Below are 19,063 nucleotides of genomic sequence, written 5' to 3' on the forward strand. Positions count from 1 at the left end.
CAGGGAGTACGGAGAGAAAGGGGAGTGTGATACTGAAAGTACATGATGAGCCATGAATATATTGAATGGTGATGCAGGCTCGAAAGGCCAAATGACCTCCTTATTTTCTATGTTTGAATATTCTTCAGTTTTTAGTTGCTGCAGACTTTCCCGTTCGATAGGTAACCAACCTGTTTGGTGCCCTACAGCAGAAGAATGCAGTAGAGGAGTATGTACATCTAGTGGTGGGCTGAATAAGAGATCATGGTAGGGGTGAAAATGGTAATTGTGGGGTTGTTTGGTGGGCCAGGATGGTTGTTGAGAGGGTAGAATGTGGTGATGGAGGGCAAGATGGCAAGAGGGCATATGTGCTGTAGAATGTGATCATTGAGATGGTGGCCTAGGTTGTGTTTGAGCTTGATTGGGGATCAAGATGGTAGGTGAAAGGGTTTTAAAATCTGAATGGAGGGGGGGGGGGGTGGAGATAGCAGCTAGCTTTGAACATGGTTTAGGGGTCAGGAGGTGGTCACCAGGGTTAGAATGCAGTTGGGCGGTGGCGGGGGAGGCTGCTAAATGATCGTCGCAGATAGACTGAGCTTGCAAGGGCGTGTTAGTTGTTGTGGTAAAGGTACTTACCTTCAGGATCCTGCCTTGTTCTTCTTTACCTGCCATGTTTCCCGAGACCAAGGAAACCTGACCAGCTTTCATTTACCATGATTCCTCCTGGGAGCAAATTAGTCACCCACATAGTTTAAAACCACAAGTGGACAGATTCCAGGCAGTTTATGTTCTGATTTGAAATTTTAACTTTCCACCTGACCCAAACCCTCTCATTTCTGGGAGTTAAAATTACCCCCAATGTGCATCTTTGAAGAAGGAAAAAATGTATTATAACCACAAATATCTCCAGAGAAATTCTTTCAAACTTTCTTTCAAAAGTTCTTTCAAGCCATAAATACAGGACTCTGTATTTAAACTGCTTATCTAAGGCAACACTTTCTTTGAATTTCTTGAAGTTTTACTTGTGTTTGTCGGCCTCTTTTAGGAGATTAGACGTGCAGTGAAGAGTCCATGAATGGAACTTAGGCCTGGATTTTTGCCCCTGAGGTGGCTGTGCAGAGTTGGCAAAATTTTCCAGCTCTCCATACCTGCCGCAGGAAAAAGATCTCTGAATTGCAGGATCTTTGATCCAGGAGGGGAAGCACAGGTACATACTGAAGTTCAGCCCATTGCTCCCATAAACAGCTTTGAGACAGAGATAGGCTGTTGAATGTAGGCTGGTTAAAAAGCCTGCCTTGGCTCTCTGGGACTTTGTCCCAGTTGTTTTATTCAATATTAGGCCCTCCTGCTCTCATTCCCTTATGTCCCCACCTATTCCTCATGCTCCATTCATGCCAACTCATGACCACCCACATCCTCATGCTCAAGAGAATTGTCCATTTTTTGATAAATTTAAGTGTTGCAGTCATTCCATTGGGAAGTCTTATGGTGCAGTGGGTGGTGTTCCTACCTCTGGGCCAGAAGCTCCGGGTTCAAGTCCCACTTCAGGACTTGATGGGCCACAGATGGTGTATTCAGAATGTGACCATCCGAGTTGATTATTTGCCTATAAATGTTCCAACTTGCTTGATGGTTGAGTGGAGAGTTCCCTGGTCAGCCATGTGGCTGAAGGCGACAGTAAACCAGTAATTATGCCAAGCATAATCATGGACCAATCCAATGGAAATCCATGGTCACCTACGCCCTCTTAGGGCATGGTGCCTAAAGAAGGAGGAAGAGTCATCCCATTAAATTGTGCTTATTCAAATGTAGTGAGTTATCACCTACTGACTGTAATGCAAAATCATTACTGTATACTATAAAGCAGTATTGATTCTCGCAGTACACAGCTTTAATATTATGTGCATCTTAATACAAACACTGAAAGTACATTATCTTTACTACAGTCTTACTGGATTCATCTTCAAACTATAGAGTCGATATTGAGCACCAACTATCCAGAAAATCAGCATGTATCAACTTAACCTGTCAAACACTTTCACATCTTTTGGAATTCTTACAAATGGTAAGCATATATTAGAAATACTGCTGTCCTCTCAGCTCTGAAATCTGAATCGTGAACAAGAAAATAAATAAAAGACGTTACTGGTGTCAAAGGAAATCTTGCTCTAACCTTGATTTTTTAGCTAGAAGCAGTTAATAAACAGTGGATATTGGTTGTCTTAACTGACAGAAAGTATTCCTTTTCCTCTAGAGAAGCTTCCATATTTTTGACTAAAAAAGAAAAGTTATTGAGGCTAAATATAAATTAATTTTATCATGCATCTCGTAAAATTAAGCTAAAACTGTTGACTTTCTTTCTTTTCTTCAGCCCTCTCGGAAAATAGAGTTGCCATACCAAGCTTTGATTCACTCAGTGCTTACAGTCCTAAAGCTGTGCATTGGTGCTGCTATTCCCACCACGTCAGCTGGTGTCAACATTAGCAGACATCTGATCGGATGCATCAAAGTTCAGAGAGCAGGAATAGATGTTCTTGGTGCAATCCCTCAGAGGGCAGGTATGAAACAAAACCAAAGTAATGATAACGCGTTGAGGTTTTCTCGGTCCCTGATGTAACTATATCTGACTGTTTCAAGACCAAGAGTAGTTCGTACTTCTTCCAGAAAACACCTCGAGCTTAAAATGTGCAACATTCCCCATGAACCAAGAAAAACAAACGCACTTGTCTCTGAGGGACTAATCACTGCCAAATGTCTGTACACTGAAACCTTAATAACAGAGTGGTGCCTCAGTATGCAAGAAAATGAACAAACATTTGAAGTGGATTTTAGTTCATTCGCAATATTTATCCTTGAATAAACCTCTTCAGTCTTTCAAACGTTAGGTGCAATTTATCAGTAGTTCTAGATTACCAATCTGGAACTTTAAATCCAAGGGTAGACCACAGGATTCAGCAAAATTTTGCCTTGGAGGCTTAATGACTTATTGTTTAGAATAGGATGAGTACCACTTGTAGAAAATGCCGTTTATACTTTTCCCTCCTGTCCTCAGATACTTAACTGTCGCCTATGTTAGTGGCTTTTCTATTAAGCATTTCCGAACTTTGTCACTGTATAGTTTTGAATTATAAAAATGTTTACACCAATTGGTTTAATTTTTTTAAAATATTTTAATTTTAGGGGGGATCGAGGAAGTAAAGAGTGCGCTGAACCTCCTGCTTGATTATATTAGAAATCCAGATACAGACAGTACTGTGAGTAATATCTTTCTCTATTAAAGTAAGCCGTTTCGTTCATTGTCCATGCACTTGATCCACAATGGAACAGCACCCCAGATGTTGCTGCAATATTGTGGGCGCAATGGCAACCGAAGTGGACTCAGTTCAATGATTTTGGTCTTTTATGGGGTGTGAGTTTCATGGGCAAGGCCCATGTTTTTTCCCATCCTTAAAGGCCTTTGATAAAAGTGGTAGTGAGTCACTTCAGACTGCTGCAGACCATCTGGTGTGAGTACATCCATTGTGCTGCTAGGAAGGGAGTTTGCCCCAGCAACAGTAAAATAATGACCGTTTAGTTTTAAGTCAGGATGATGTGTGACATGGAGGGAAACTTCCTGGTCAGCCAAACCGTCTGATAGCTGCAGTGCGACAACATCGCCATGTTAAAAGACTCTATGGGAAAGTTCTTGACACAAGCTTTGTGACAACCATCATCCTCATTTTGAAGGACTGCTAGACAGAGAGAGGGAGGTGGTAGAGGTCCAAATCCACCACTCAACGTTTACTTTGTACCACTTACACTTAAATTGAGTATCGTATATAAAAACTGATAATTGATCAAATTTGTAACATTTAGGTTTTGAAGAAAACCCTCCAGGCTTTATTTCATTGGATGTCACATTGTACTGAAGCTGTAGACTCTCATGCTCTTGAACCCAAGTTGAAAGAGTTTCTCGATGGAGGTAGGAAACCAGCGTCAGCTGTCTGCTGTGTCTACATTCTACTCGATGTATATTTCATTCTTTTGTCATCCTACCCAAGCTTGGAGGTGGGTGTAGGCAATGTTTTCACCCATTAATCTGTTTGTCTGTAAACCATGCCCGTAACTTCCTCAGGGTGGCAATCACGGGTGGACTTGGTGGGACGGGGTTGTGGGAGTCCCCTGGGGAGTCAGAGGTCTGGTGTATGTCCAGTGCAGGATGTTTTAAATAGTTACTCTCAAGTTTGATGTGCTTTTTTTCCCCCTTCTAACTCTTTCAGAGTAACAATGAAGGTAAAACTGGCAAAACCATGCAAAGTTAGCAATTTAAATTGCTTTGATGGTTCCCAGCCTAGTGCAATAGTCCAGGAGTAGCTGATCCTTCTGGACAATTGCTGTGTTTACATGGGAACTTCCTAGAGGGTTCCCCTAGCACATCGCCCCCCTCCTCCACCTCACAAATGCGACGCTGGGGAACCAAGAAGATATGGACCCATTTAGCTCAAAAACTAATGGACGGATTTCGGTATCTGAGGAGTCACAAATAATGCTGAACATTGTGCAATCATTAGCCAACTTCTGACTTTGTGATGGAGAGGTCATTGATGAAGTGGCTGAAGATGGTTGGGCCCAGGACACTACCCTGAGGAACTCCTGTAGTGATGTCCAGGGACTGAGATGATTGCCCTTCAACAATCTTATTTATTCACAGGAGATGACATCACTGGTAGCGTCAGCGTTTATTGCTCATCGCTAATTGCCAGCAATCAACAATGGATCTGTGGTCATAATTCAAATTTCACTATTTGCCATGGTGAGATTTGAACTGGAGCCCCTGCAGTGTTGCCCTGGATCTCTGCATTACTAATCCAGTGGCAATATCATTATGTCACCACGTGGTGATGCCAGGTATAGCTCAGCCATTGGCGAGTTTCCCCCTAATTCCCATTGACTCCAGTTTTGCCAGTGCTCCTTGGTGTCACACTCAGCCAAATGTGGCCTTGATGTCAAGCGCAGTCACTCTCACCTCACCCCTGGAGTTCAGCTCTTTTATCCATGTTTGGACAAAGGCTGTAACGAAGTCAGGAGCTGAGTGGCCTTGGTGGAAACCAAACTGAGCATCAGCGAATAAGTTTTTCCTCAGTAACTGCCACTTGATAGCACTGTCAATTACCCCTTCAATCACTTTGCTGATGTTTGTGTACAAGTTCACCAAATGTCTCTGAACATGCACTTTTCCAAATTTCACGTATTTAAAAAAACATTCTGTTTCCATTCCTGTAATCAAAAGGAATAACTTCACACTTTCCCCACATTATACTCATCTGCCATCTTTTGCCCACTCACATCACCTGTCTATATCTCTTTGTACCTTCTTTGTATCCTCCTCACAGCTAGCATTTTATGCTCAGCAAACTTAGATACATTTCCCTGTCTTTTCATCTAAGTCATTAATATAAATTGTAAATAGCTGAAGCCCGAGCACTGATCTCCACTAGTCACGACCTGCCAACTTGAAAATACCCACTTATTCCTACTCTCTGCTTCATGTTTGTCCATGCTAATATAACAACCCAAACTCCATGAATGTTGCTGATTGTTTTAAAATGCTGTGAATTCTCTCAGCTGCTGTGTTGGAATTTGTCACAGCTATCAAAATGTGAGCAGAGTTTTCATGGCAGGTTGTTGGATATCAAGTGGCCCAAAGCCTCCTTAGTGAGATGGAAGCCCTTAATAAAAAGATTAATTTTTTTCAGCACTGTAGTTACAGAGCATCATTCAGGCCAGAAAAAGCCTCAAGGAAGAGCTGCATAATTGTAATATTGTTAACACAGCTTGGCAGACGTATACATTGCACTGAATGCCCTCTGCGCTTATTTCTAAATATAATCAAAAACAAACTACAACATGTAACTCCACACTTCCAGCTAATGATTCTTATTTATAGACCACCATTATAATACTAACTATACTGGTGCTTGTTAATTTATGCACATGGTTTTAACTGCTACTGAATATGCCAATCAATTTTCTATTCTTTCAATGTTTTACAGTAATCTAATTTTAAAATGTCAGTGAAAAATACAAAGCAATGTAATTTCAGTTTTACTCAGCTGAATTCCTAGTATTTTATTTCATACCCAGATTAATGCCTTGTGTTCATAAAGTAGGACTAAAGGTTCCCCCAGTGGCTATGGATAAATGTGCTGTGTGCTTCGTTGTAATTCCAGACAGAACGTCCGAGATTTGATTCTTAATTTGTGTGAATTAACTGATGTGAGCCAGGGCAGCATTTGTGATGCTAAAATTGACCCAAGTATTCCCAGATTAGGGTTCTTGTCCCTGATAGCTACACAGTGTTTCTGCTAGAATGGGCTTGTGAGGACATTGGGTGAAAACAGGGAATGCTTTTTGGTGTGATTTGATTTGATTTATTATTGTCACATGTATTAGTATACAGTGAAAAATATTGTTTCTTGTGTGCTATACAGACAAAGCATTCTGTACGTAGAGAAGGAAACGAGAGAGTGCAGAACGTAGTTTTACAGTCATAGCTAGGGTGTAGAGAAAGATCAGGAAACAACTTGGTGGTGTACATGACGAATGACTCTTTGAATAAGGGTGGAAGGGCTCCTGGCACCTGGGAACTGGTATCACAACGTTTAGCTTGAGGACGGGGAGGAGAAAATTGGTTTAAAAACAGATAAGGATAGAAAATTGACTGATGTTTAAGCATGATATTTAGTGTTACACATTAAGACTAAGCTTATGTTAATAAATGACTGCTGTTATTATATGTCTGGTCCACTTGATCTATTTGCTTTGCAGTTTACACAATACACACAAAGACTAGGTTTGAGTGCCGTTCAAAGTACAATTTAAAAAACTTATTGCTCTCCCTCCTGACTCGTGCTAAATTCTAATTTAATTAGCAGTGTGATACAACCAATGTGATTTGTATTTTGGGGGATGTTGGGATGCAGGACTTGCCTCAGCAACATCTGCAATGCATCATGTCAAAGCAGCATGTGAGTGATGAATTGCCGTTTTACAAAACAGTTTTCCATCCCAGTTTTGCAGGTTTAAAAAGTATAATTCTATTTTTGACCAGTCTGTGATGTTTCATGACATTTCATCTGATATGAAACACAATTACAATACAGAACTAAGCAAGAAATGCATGTAAAGAATGCATTTATTTCTCTAGAATCTTTCAATCAAGTTTCATAATTTCCTCCTTGGTTTTATTTTTGTTTATTGATGTGGACATTGCTGGCAAGGCCAGCATCTATTACCTATTGCTATTTGAGAAGCTGCTAGTTAGCCACTTCTTATCTGCTGCAGTTTACCAACAGTGTTGTTAGGGAGAAAACTGTTGATATATTTCAAAGTCAGTGTGGTGTGTGACTTGGAAGGGAATTTGCAGGTGATGGTGTTTCCATGCTCCTGCTGTCCTTGTTCAAGGTGGTAAAGTTTTTGAATTTGCTGGTACTGTCGAAGGTGATTGGAAAGTTGATGCACTACTCTTGCAGATGATATGTACTGCTGCTACTGTGTGCTGGTTGTGGATGAGATGAATGTTTAAGGTGGTGAAATGAGGTGCCAATCAAGCAGGATGCTTAGTGCTGGATGGTATTGGGCTTCTTGAGTGTTGTTGGAACTGCACTCATCCAGGCAAATGGAGGCTATCCATCACTCCCGACTTGTGCCTTGTAGATGTTGGGCTTTGGGGAATCAGGAGGTGAGTTACTTGCTGCAGAATTCCCAGCTCTGACCTGCTCTTGTAGCTACAGTATTTATATGGCTGTTCGAGTTCAGTTTCTAGTCAATGGTATCCCTCAGGATACTGATAGTTATGGATTCAGCAATGATAGTGTTGTTAAACATCAAGTGAAAGTGGTCAGATTCTCTCTTGTTGGAGATGGTCATTGACTGGCTTATTCAAAGCTTGGTTCAGTTTTAAAAACATTGCCTCAATAACTCATCAGGTTGTGTTTTGAATTTCCAAAATGTGATGAGTAGTGTACTCTGATTATCCTTTGGAAGTCTTGTTACACAAGTCAGTTTATTGGATATTACATTTATACTTGAGCATTAACCTGTCAGTGGTATTGAATTTTCATTGAAGGTAGCAGCTTGGATAATATTGGTTATGGACAATTCACCCAAAGGAACCTGCTGGCTACTAATAGAACCAACAGCCAGAAAGCCCCTGGTAGCTCAGTTCTTCCAGAGGTAGGAAGGTAGATAGGACCCTTTTCAAAAAAGCCCAGTAATTTGTACCCAGAGTGAACAAGGCCTCCAGTTAGTCAGGCTCTGTGGTTAGGCCATGAGGTTTCCCATCAATCAGAGATCCAGGAAAAATGACATGGCAGGCCAGAATTCCTATATCTTAATTTGCATTCCTGCATTGGGGTTCCAACTAATGCTAGCGTAGGTTCACCTCTACCCCATCCCATTTGGAAACCTAGAAATCCTGAGTTAATTAATCTGCAGCCAAACATTTTCACTTTCCCTTTTCCTCCCTTTGGGTGCCTCAAAAAATGTACTTTACCTGAGGATCAGGAATGTTGTCTCAGATTTCTTTAATTTTACTGTTAGCTCCTATTGATATTGGGCATATTTGCAATATTTAGGCATTGTTAAGCATTGTGACTCTAGTTATGCAAATAATTAATTACTCTAAACCTGCTTACATCAATAAGAATATTTCTGGGTGCTGACAAACTGTAAAAACATTCCTGTTGCAGTATTTTTTATGATACATATAAGTAGCTCATGCAGTCTTTCTACAAATGAGCATTTCCTCTTGAAAACCTTTCCTGGTTTGCTTCGAATTCAGCCAAATCCAGAAGTTACCACTTTATTAGACACTTTAAAAAGGTTTGGAGTGAAAACTCTAGTTTTATTTCTAGCTTTAGCTTTTAAAACATCGCCTTATACCAGAAATTTTCAGTTAATTAGCCTGGTCATAGTTACCTCAAAATACACATGGTTTATGTATATAATATCTAAAGTTGTGAATTCATATGGCATTTAACATTTTTTGATAGATTAAAGTGGAATACTATTATGGAGTTGAGTATTTTCAGTTTAATTTCTCCCCCTCCAACCCTAGCCTTTTTAATGGAGTTATGGATTTGGTGTAGAAATGCTACTGCAGTGTTTTGAACATTCTACTAGATTATACTGCAATTGATGTGCTTTGCATTGGATACCTATCTGGATGTGTCTGGAGTTAACACTGATTTCTTTACAATATCCTCAGACTTCTTATCAGTAATGAAGAAGCGGTTATTTGATGTTCATTGGGAAATTAGAGACTCCACGCTTGAGTTCCTTGGTCAACTGTGTTTCCAGTTTAAAGGTATAAGCAGTTTCACTAATGGGGCATAATTTTAGGGAGGAGTAATATAAACCTAAAGATACTATTTAACCAATGAATGGTAGAGCAATCAGTTAGTATAGTAATCCAATCTTTGGGCATGGTTGATGGATTGATTGCTGCTACAAGACCAAGATGGTCTTTTTGGTGAGGTCCTAACGGAATTGAAATTTGTCACCTAATTTCTCATCACATTTTATTGTAACATTTAAGAATGATTTGAGATTATCCATCTTGGTGTAGTACACAATTTATTCACCCAATTTCTCAGTTATAAATTTATGATAGGTTAATGATGTATAATGGAATACTCAGAGTTGTAGTAAGTTGGAATGGACAATTGTTCATACTTAAATTACCATTACTAAGCTCTCCTCGTTTGTATCGAATTTACATTAGTTGGATTTCATCGTTGACTTGTTTTATTTCTTTCAGAAGTTGAGAGTTTCTGTCAGTTAATTGGTTCCTGTGGAATTCCTTGTCTTGTTTTGGAGCTGCTTTCAGATCCTGAAAGTTACGTTCGAGCAAGTGCAATTTCTACCCTGGGAAAGATGAACTATCTCTCTCCTAACTGGCAAATGTTACCAAACGATAACACTGTCGCAGTGGTAAAGGTGGGTCAGGTTTGTTTTAAAGGCATTTTACATCAGCCTTTATTTTTGTCCAATGTATAATTCCACTTCAGCTGCTCTTTGTCTCTCGCAATGTGAGAGGATTGGTAAGATGAAGCTGTTACAGACTAAGTATAATGCCAGAATATATGCAAAGCACTGAAATTGATTTCCAATCCAATTTTTAATCAGCTCTGAAGCCTCTGCTTTCTCTTACTGATCTCACTGAGATTGTGGGTTAACTACATGATAAATTAAGGGGAGGACCACCTTTTTCTTCTACAGTATTGTGGATTAATGTGCTGTACCACCACACTATCTTTTGGTTCTATGGACCAATTCGTAATCATCTGCTTGCTCTGCTGCCTGTCTCGCAGTTTTAGGTTTTTGTTCTCAACAGGAAGTGAATCTTTAAATTCTTCTAAAAGAATCACATCTCTAAGGGCTTTGTATGTTATCTCTCCCTTCAATGCCTTTATCCAACAGTGAAAATTATTTTATTTTACCCACTCAAATTCAAGATAACTTTGTCCAGGCTGTTTTCTTGTGTTTCAAAAATTCTGCCGGTATGCCTCAGAGACCAATTCGTACGCGCCGAGGATTGCTTTCTTTACTGCATCATACTCTACTGATACCTCTTTGACAATGACACATACACCTCACTAGCCCTACCTACAAGTCTACTTTGTAAAAGTAATGCCCAAGTTTCTTTTGGCCATTTCATTTGCTTAGCTACCTTTTCAAAAGAGATAAAGAGTACTTCCACATTCTTCTCCTGTATAAATTTAAACATTTCCCCACTAGATTCTTGTCTAGAAATACGACCTTCCTCACCTTCCTCCAGTGTCTCTGTTTTAACCACCAGCTTTTTAAGCTGAAATTCTCTGTCACGCTCCTTTTCTCTTTCTTCCTTTTCTAACATCTCCCTTTTCACTTCAAATTTCCTCATTTCCATTTCCCTGTCCTGTCTTCTTTCTCTGTCCTACATTTCAAGTTTCTTCATTTCTATTTCTCTTTTACCAGCTCGCTCTTGTTCCTTTTCTTTCTCCTTTGCCTCCAGTTCAAGTTTTCTCTTTGTAATTTAAATTTTGTCAATTTAATTGCCTCACCTTTTGGAGAACTGGGTCTCTCGGGCATCCCTTGCAATTTTAAATTCTTCGCTATACTTTCAAGAATGTCAGCTTTCTTTATCCCTGCAGGTAATCAATCTTAACTGCAATCTATCTGCCAATTCAGTTAACTGACTCTTGGTTACTTTATGTAAACCAGTCAGTTAAATCTTCCATCTTTAGGAAAGTCTTAGCAATTTCCAACACCATTTTGGATTTTAACCCATACAATATCTATAACAATTCCACTTCTTATGCCCTGTACCTCAGTACCTCCACTTACTCTTTTTTTTAAAGATTCACATCCATCTTTTAACTGTAAATCTCAGATCAAGTTTTACTATTCAGCATCCAATAACCCTTTTTCCACTGTTTGAATCCCGGACAAGCCCCCAAATTTGTTGCGATCCAGTTGATGTGACCACTGGTCAGGAAGGACCAGACTGGAATCCTGGATCAAAAGACTATAATTTTTACTTTTTTGGAAAACGTGGAAGAACAGAAAACACAGGAGGGCCAATTAGCCTTCAGCAGCAGAGAAAAAACATGTATTAAACATGAAAAGTTTGACTATAATATAGTACTCCTTCACTCCCAATTATCTTCACCAATGCACATAGATTTTAAGGATAACACAGGTTACAAAATGTATCTTGTGCTATAATGTTCTCAGTAAACACAAAATCCCTATAACCCAACAGGTTAACTGTGATCAGTGACTAAGTTTCCACAATTCTCTGGGATAGAGAATTACAAAAGATTCACCACCCTCTGAATGAAGAAATTCCTCCTCCTCTCAGTCCTAAATGGCCTACCCCTTACAGAACCATAAATTCCCTGCAGTGCAGGAGGAGGGCATTTGGCACATCGAGTCTGCACTGACTGTCCGACAGAGTATCCCCCCCAGACCCTCCCCTCTGAAAGATTTCCAGAGCCTAGGGTGTTGCAAGCTGAAGGTGTAGGCACCAACAGTGGAGTGATTAAAATCTGCAATGCTCCAAACTGTCAGAGTTAGAGGAATTCATAGATCTAGGAGGGACTGGAAGAGATGTCAGAGCTTTGGGGTGAGGGGGCTGTGTCACCATGGAGAGATTTAGATCAGGCCTAGTGGTAACCCAAATCTAGATCAGCGTTTCAGTGCAGATGAGCTGAGGCAGGGACAGTGCTGAGCAATGTTATGGAAGTGGAAATAGACAGCTTTAGTGGTATGGATATATGGTCAAAGCTCAACTCTGAGTCAGATGTAATGTCAAAATTGCAGAGATTGGTTAAGGATTTGAATTTCAGACTTATAATTTTCCCTTGCCCGTGCAGTTCACCGTTTTGTTCAGTTGCAAAGGTTTTTTGAGATATTTAAAATGTTTATATTTAAAGGCCTTTATGCCATCCACAGCAGTCCCAAACAGGGACCTGCAACCTTGGCATCCAGCACTGCCGTGGAAGGAATAACGGGAATGATCTTTCATGGTATATTTCGGCCACTCATTTTATTTCACTATTGTCCCATCACTGTTGATGGAAATTCTACCCTACCCTCTAGGAAGAGAAACAGTGGGAGCCCATGGTTTTACTTTGGAGTATGAGTCAATATTATAATTCATCAAAGAAAAATGAAGGTGGTGTTCACATCTAAATAATTAAATCGTATTATTAGACAAATGCATCCTGGAGTGTGTTTAGGTTTGCAATAAAAGTATGCTACTGCTCATTTATACAAATCCCAATGTTGTGTTGATTGTTTAGCAATGGGAACTTTAAGAACAAATGAATTTAAGAAACGGTATTGTTTTCACATTCTCTATTTTGCCTTCCAGGGCGATATTCTCTCCCATTTATTGGACATTTTGAATGAGGATACCGAGGGTTTTCCCAGGAGGGCTGCAGTTAAAGTGCTTGTCGATTGGCTGAAAAACAGACGCATGCTCAGTTCAAATGAATTGGAGAATTGTGTCCCTGTTATTTTAAAACTAGGAAGCAATGATTTGGATTGGGAGGTCAAAGTTCATAGCCTGGAACTGGCAGAAGCTTTCATCGACCTGTCAACTTCCAACTTATCCATAACTCCATACGCAATCATGCTGTCCAACAGCACACATTCTACACAAGTGAATGCCCTTCTGCAGACTCTCTGTAATGTAGGAATATTTACTATCTTATTTTCTGCTTTGTGGGACTGTGACAGACCAGTGGCTCAGAAAGCATGTGAGATCCTAATAAAACTGAAACGGATTGTTCTGGGTGCTGACAACGCAGACAACAAACCGACTGGACTCAAACCAAACCGAGAGAGTTTTGGCGATTGGCTTTCCAACAGCAACTTAAACTTGCAAAATGTCAATGACGTCCTGGAGGTTATGACAGCACTAGACTTGGAATTCCAACACCAACAGCTGGTTCGTAGCAGTGATCACATTGAGAGCAGTCTCCGATCTTTATTACAAGACATACTAGCTGCAGCTGAAAATTCTGAAGACAGTGGGGCAGATTGTTACTAAGGTAGTGGCTGTTGTTGTTGTGGGCTATACTTCATTCTCTTCAAATAGGAATGAACGATGCCCACTAAATCCTGGTACAAACTAAGCTTTATTATAATGAAAGTGAAATCCGGGAGATGAACCTCAATATTCTAGCTTTGCGAATAAATGTATTTTATTATTTTTCCATGAAAAACAGCATTTTCTGACCTTCTCTGGCAACTTGTTTCTCCACACACACTGAAAACTGCCAAGTAAAAATAAAAGTTTATTTATTGGTCACGGGTAAGGCTCACATTAACACTGCAATGAAGTTACTGTGAAATTCCCCTAGTCACCACACTCCGGTGCCTGTTCGGGTCAATGCACCTAACCAGCATGTCTTTCAGACTGTGGGAGGAAACCGGAGCACCCGGAGGAAAACCACGCAGTCGGGGGGAGAACGTGCAAACTCCACAGAGCCAGTGACCCAAACCAGGAATTGAAGCCAGGTCCCTGGCGCTGTGAGGCAGCACTGCTATGTATTTTGTCTGTCTGTACACGACAGCAAGGTAGAGTTTTAATGTTGGGTGTAAATTGGGCTCTGAATCGCAATAGTTTTCCGAAGTTCAAGTTTCAAAGCGCGCGGGTTAGGTGGATTGGCCAGGATAAATTGACCCTGAGTGTCGGGGGGGGGGAGGGGGGAAGGTGTTGCTAACAGGGTAAATACATGGGGTTACAGGGATAGGGCAAGGGTGGGATTGTTGTCGGTGGACCGAATGGCCGCCTCCTGCACTGTAGGGATTCTCTGATTCTTTCCACTTAAACTCATTTACTTGATCATAAGTGCAAAGTCTTTCATGAACCAGCACGAAGACCTGCATCGTGGAACATAATTGTACATTCCTTGTATTAAAAAGAATTCCTTGATATGTTTAAGGGTGATAACCTGGTAAAGTTTTATCACCTCAGCTAAAAAGTGGAGCACCTCTTTATCACAGGTAATGTTTCTGCCTGGTGAATTTGGGTGAAATGCAGCATGTGGGATAAAAAGATCGATTCAAAGTCAAATGGAGCTAGTACTGCACGAATAAATGTATACTGACTGATCAGTCAGAAGATTAATGAAGGCTGTGTAAAATATACATGGGTACAAATAGAAGTCAAAATATTTAGCAGGAGCTTTACCCTTCAAATGTTCCTGTCAGCTCCATCCTGACTTGAGAATGATTACTATTTCCTTTTGCTTCAAAATATGGTACCTGCTATCCACAATAACGTTTCTGAAAGAGAGACAGATTACACAGTAAGCATATCTGAAAACTGCCCATGAATATAACTAGGTTTGTATTTACCAGAAATATTTTATATTGTGCATGCTGATGTAGATTCACAATTTCTTGTAACTTCTTGGGAGCGGCACAGTGGTTAGCACTGCTGCCTCCCAGCACCAGGGACCCGGGTTCGATTCCCAAATTAGGTCACTGTCTGTGCAGAGTCTGCACGTTCTCGTCATGTCTGCGTGGCTTTCCTCCAAGCGCTCTAGTTTCCTCCCACAGTCCGAAACACATGCTGGTTAGGTGCATTGGCCATGCTAAATTCTCCCTCAGTGTACCCGAACAGGCGCAGGAGTGTGGTCACTAGGGAATTTTCACAGTAATTTCATTGCAGTGTTAATGTAAGCCTACTTGTGACACTAATAAATAAACTTTAAACTTCAAACATATCAAAATGAATCATCAGTTTTCGTTGCCCAGTGGATATTTAAAAATGTTGGCCATGGGGCAACTGAAAACAGGAGAAAAACTTTCCAAAGCAGATGCTTGGCTTGATTTCTGTGCTGGCGTCCCTCTGTCTCGCTTTTCAATATAATCCTCACTCTGATTCAAGGTTAGCTCTGATTTTTGACGTCTCTGGAGTTAAAATTCTCTTTTCAATAAAAAAATGGGAGAATATCAGTTTCCCTCCTATGGCACTAGTGATTAGCACTGATGCCTCACAGGACCAGGGACCCGGGTTCAATTCCGGCCTTGAGTGTCTGTGTGGAGTTTGCGCGTTCCCCCGTGTCTGCTTGGGTTTCCTCCAGGTGCTCCGGCTCCCTCCCACAGCCCAAAGATGTGCGGGTTAGTGGATAAGCCATGCTAAATTGCCCTTTAGTGACCAAAGATAAGCGGTTTTGGTGGATTGGCCATGCTCAATGCCCCTTAGTGTCCAAAGATGTGCAGGTTAGGTGAATTGGCCATGCTCAATTGCCTCATAGTGTCCAAAGATGTGCAGGTTAGGTGGATTGGCCATGCTAAATTGCCCCGTAGTGTCCAAAGATGTGTAGGTTAGCCATGGTAAACATGCAGGGTTACGGGGATAGGGCAGAAGGGTGGGCCTAGTTAAGATGCCCTGTCAGAGAGTCAGTGCAGACCCGATGACCTGAATGGTTGCCTCCTGCACTATGGGGATTCTATGGACACACCAATGAAAGTTTGTTTTTAGAGATTTCACATTTCAAAGCTGTATAGTCCCACAATTTTGATAATGAGTAGTTAGTTCTTAGAGAACACCAGCCTTAATTTTTCATCAAAAGGGGAGTTTCATCCTCAAAGAGGCTCAGACAAAGAGTCATCTAGACTTGAAACATTGACTCTGTTCTCTCTCCACAGATGCTGTCAGACCTGTTGAGATCTTCCAACATTTTCTGTTTGTGTTTCACCCTCAGGCCTGACTATATTTCAGCCCTGTATTTCAGTCACAATCTGGTGATGTCCGGCTGAGTTTCAGCATGCTGAATTTGAAGCCTCCAAAAATGTTTGTGCTTTTTATTCCCCCGCTGAATGGTAGAGAAATTACTTTTTATTGAATGTGCCCGGTGTTAAAAGCATTTTTGGTTGCCTGCATAAAACAGTCGGTGCATTTCAAAAATAACACGCTGGGAAGCATTTCTGAGATACGGTAGAAGTGCATAGGTTTTGAAAGGAGTGCAACTCGCTATTTGACTTCAGTGTATAGATGCAAACTGCATCGACAATTAGATCACAACCTCAGTAAATGTAATGAAGTGCACAGAATCATATAATCCCTACAGTGCAGAAGGAGGCCATTCGGCCCATCGAGTCTGCACCGACCACAATCACACCCAGGCCCTATTCTCGTAACCCCACATCTTTACTCTGCTAATCCCCCTAACACTAGGATCAATTTAGCATAGCTAATCAACCTAACCCGCACATCCTTGGACTGCAGGAGGAATGACTGCCTGTGTTGTCTCCATATGTGTCAAAAGCAAAGGTAATATACTGATGCACTTGCCAATAATCCTTGTTGACTCCAACACAGCATCGCAGACTCTCCACTGTCAACTCAGCTTGTGCACGGACAAACGGGCTCGTTTCGCATTGCCGTTAATGGTGGGGTTTGAGGACATCACGGAAGAGCAGGCTGGAAGGAGTGATTCAATCTGATCATACCGAGAGTGCAGAATTAACACGAATAATATCAAGCCGGAGGGTTCAGCATTTCAGCTGCATATGGTACTACTCACTCCTTAAAGAGTTTTTTGACCTAAGTAATTCCTGAGAGTCAGTGCGCCTACTGATACAGCTTAAACAAAAATATTATTGTGCCAAGCTGGTCACGATTCTTTCCAACTGTTTATTTTTACAAGTGGTGCTGGAGCTGAGACTCAAATGCTTAAAATATACTTTGGAAAATAATATGCATTTTTTTGAATGGTATTTATACGCACACATATGTATACATAAAGTATAAATGTATATACATCAATCATAATACCTCGAATAGAAATTCATGAGGTTATTGGAGCTAAGCCTTTTACCTTTGAGTTGGGACATTTGTAAAAAACAGTGCCTTAGTGTTAACAAGCCCAATGGAGATTTATTAGCTAGTGTTGTTCCTAGTTAGCTGGCTGATGGAGAAAATCTGAGAAGCTGATACATTTATTCAACATGAAATGGGACATCTGTTTCTTTTCACATTTTAAGTAGATGCTGGTAATGCGGCCTGATTCTTATTACTTTCAATCATGGTTTGACCTCTGTGAGGCACTGCAATTGAAGAAAAGCATATAACCTTCAACCAGTTCATGTAGTCAGAGAGTCCTGGAACTGAATAGGGAGCAATGCTCCTCTTCCCAAAGAAACACATAGAATTCCTACACTACAGAAGGAGAGCATGCGGCCCATCAAGTTTGCACTGACTCTCCAACAGAGCATCTCACGAAGGCCCACCCCCCACCCTATCTCCATAGTTCCATGCATTTACTCCGCTAATGCCCCGAACCTACACAACTTTGGACATTAAGGGGAAATGTAGCATAGCCAATCCAACTAACCTACACACCTTTGGACACTAAGGAGCAATTTAGCATAGCCAATCCACCTAACCCGCACATCATCAGACTGTGGGAGGAAACCGGAGCACCCGGAGGAAAGCCACGCAGACACGAGGAGAATGTACGAACTCCACACAGACACTCCCCCAAGCCCAGAATCGAACCTGGGTCCCTGGCACTGTGAGGCAGCAGTGTTAACCACATTGCCTGTGTCAAATTTGTTCTCAATGAGAGCCTGTTCCCAAAGATATTTTTGGGGGAAAAAATTCCAAAGATAATTGCACATTTTTTAATATTTAATTTGATCTGATTTGATTTGATTTATTATTGTCACATTAGTATACAGTGCAAAGTATTGTTTCTTGCGCACTATACAGACAAAGCATACGTTCATAGAAAAGGGAAGGAGAGAGTGCAGAATGTAGTGTTACAGTCATAGCTAGGGTGTAAAGAAAAATCAACTTAATGCAAGGTAGGTCCATTCAAAAGTCTGATGGCAGCAGGGAAGAAGCTGTTCTTGATTCGGTTGGTACGTGAACTCAGACTTTTGTATCTTTTTCCTGATGGAAGAAGGTGGAAGAGAGTATGTCCAGGATGCGTAGGGTCCTTGATTATGCTGGCTGCTTTTCCGAGGCAGTGGGAAGTGTAGACAGTGCCAGTGGATGGGAGGCTGGTTTGTGTGATGGACTGGGCTATGTTCACGACCCTTTGTAGTGGATTCCTTGCCAAAATCCATTATTTACAAATTCAAAATGCTGCAATTATAATTCTAAATAGATACTCAGTGATGACAAAACTATTTTATTGTAAGTTAATAAGCAAGCACAGAAGGCGAAGTACGGTATCATCATGCAGGACTTGAGTTCATTACCAAACTTTCTGACGAGACTGATTGTCTGATTTAAGCAGTTGGTCCACATTGAGGAGGACAACAGAGGGCTCCTGGTCAGTTCAGGCACACCTCCCAGCATCTTCTTCACTGAATTCAATGGAGCATTTCTTCCATACTGACTGTGTTATAGCAAGGTGCAGAAGATAGGCAGCCAATACTTTCAGCAGCTGGAGCTACTTCCAAATAACTGAACCATTGAAACTTGTTCATTTGATTTGATTTATTATAATTGCATGTATTGGTATACAGTGAAAAGTGTTGTTTCTTGCGCACTATACAGATAAGGCATACCATTCATAGAGTACGTAGGGGA

General features: G+C 40.9%; 1 protein-coding gene across 4 annotated transcripts in view; it reads left to right on the top strand.

Annotated features, from left to right (window-relative positions):
• brat1 (BRCA1-associated ATM activator 1) overlaps positions 1-17,213 on the top strand; it is a 37,812-nt gene extending 20,599 nt beyond the window's left edge. For 3 of the 4 annotated variants that reach the window (XM_078240076.1, XM_078240079.1, XM_078240077.1), the window contains 7 exons: positions 1,926-2,044; positions 2,351-2,537; positions 3,160-3,233; positions 3,835-3,940; positions 9,227-9,325; positions 9,779-9,957; positions 12,878-13,728. In XM_078240076.1, the coding sequence (XP_078096202.1) occupies positions 1,926-2,044; positions 2,351-2,537; positions 3,160-3,233; positions 3,835-3,940; positions 9,227-9,325; positions 9,779-9,957; positions 12,878-13,558 (1,445 nt within the window). In that variant the 3' untranslated portion in view covers positions 13,559-13,728. Of the gene's footprint in view, positions 1-1,925; positions 2,045-2,350; positions 2,538-3,159; positions 3,234-3,834; positions 3,941-9,226; positions 9,326-9,778; positions 9,958-12,877; positions 13,729-16,843 lie in introns of those variants that run through there. The other variant, XM_078240078.1, reaches the window with a different exon arrangement.
• The last annotated feature ends 1,850 nt before the right edge of the window (positions 17,214-19,063 follow it).

Source organism: Mustelus asterias, chromosome 23 (assembly GCF_964213995.1).
Source record: "Mustelus asterias chromosome 23, sMusAst1.hap1.1, whole genome shotgun sequence".
Taxonomy (NCBI): domain Eukaryota; kingdom Metazoa; phylum Chordata; class Chondrichthyes; order Carcharhiniformes; family Triakidae; genus Mustelus; species Mustelus asterias.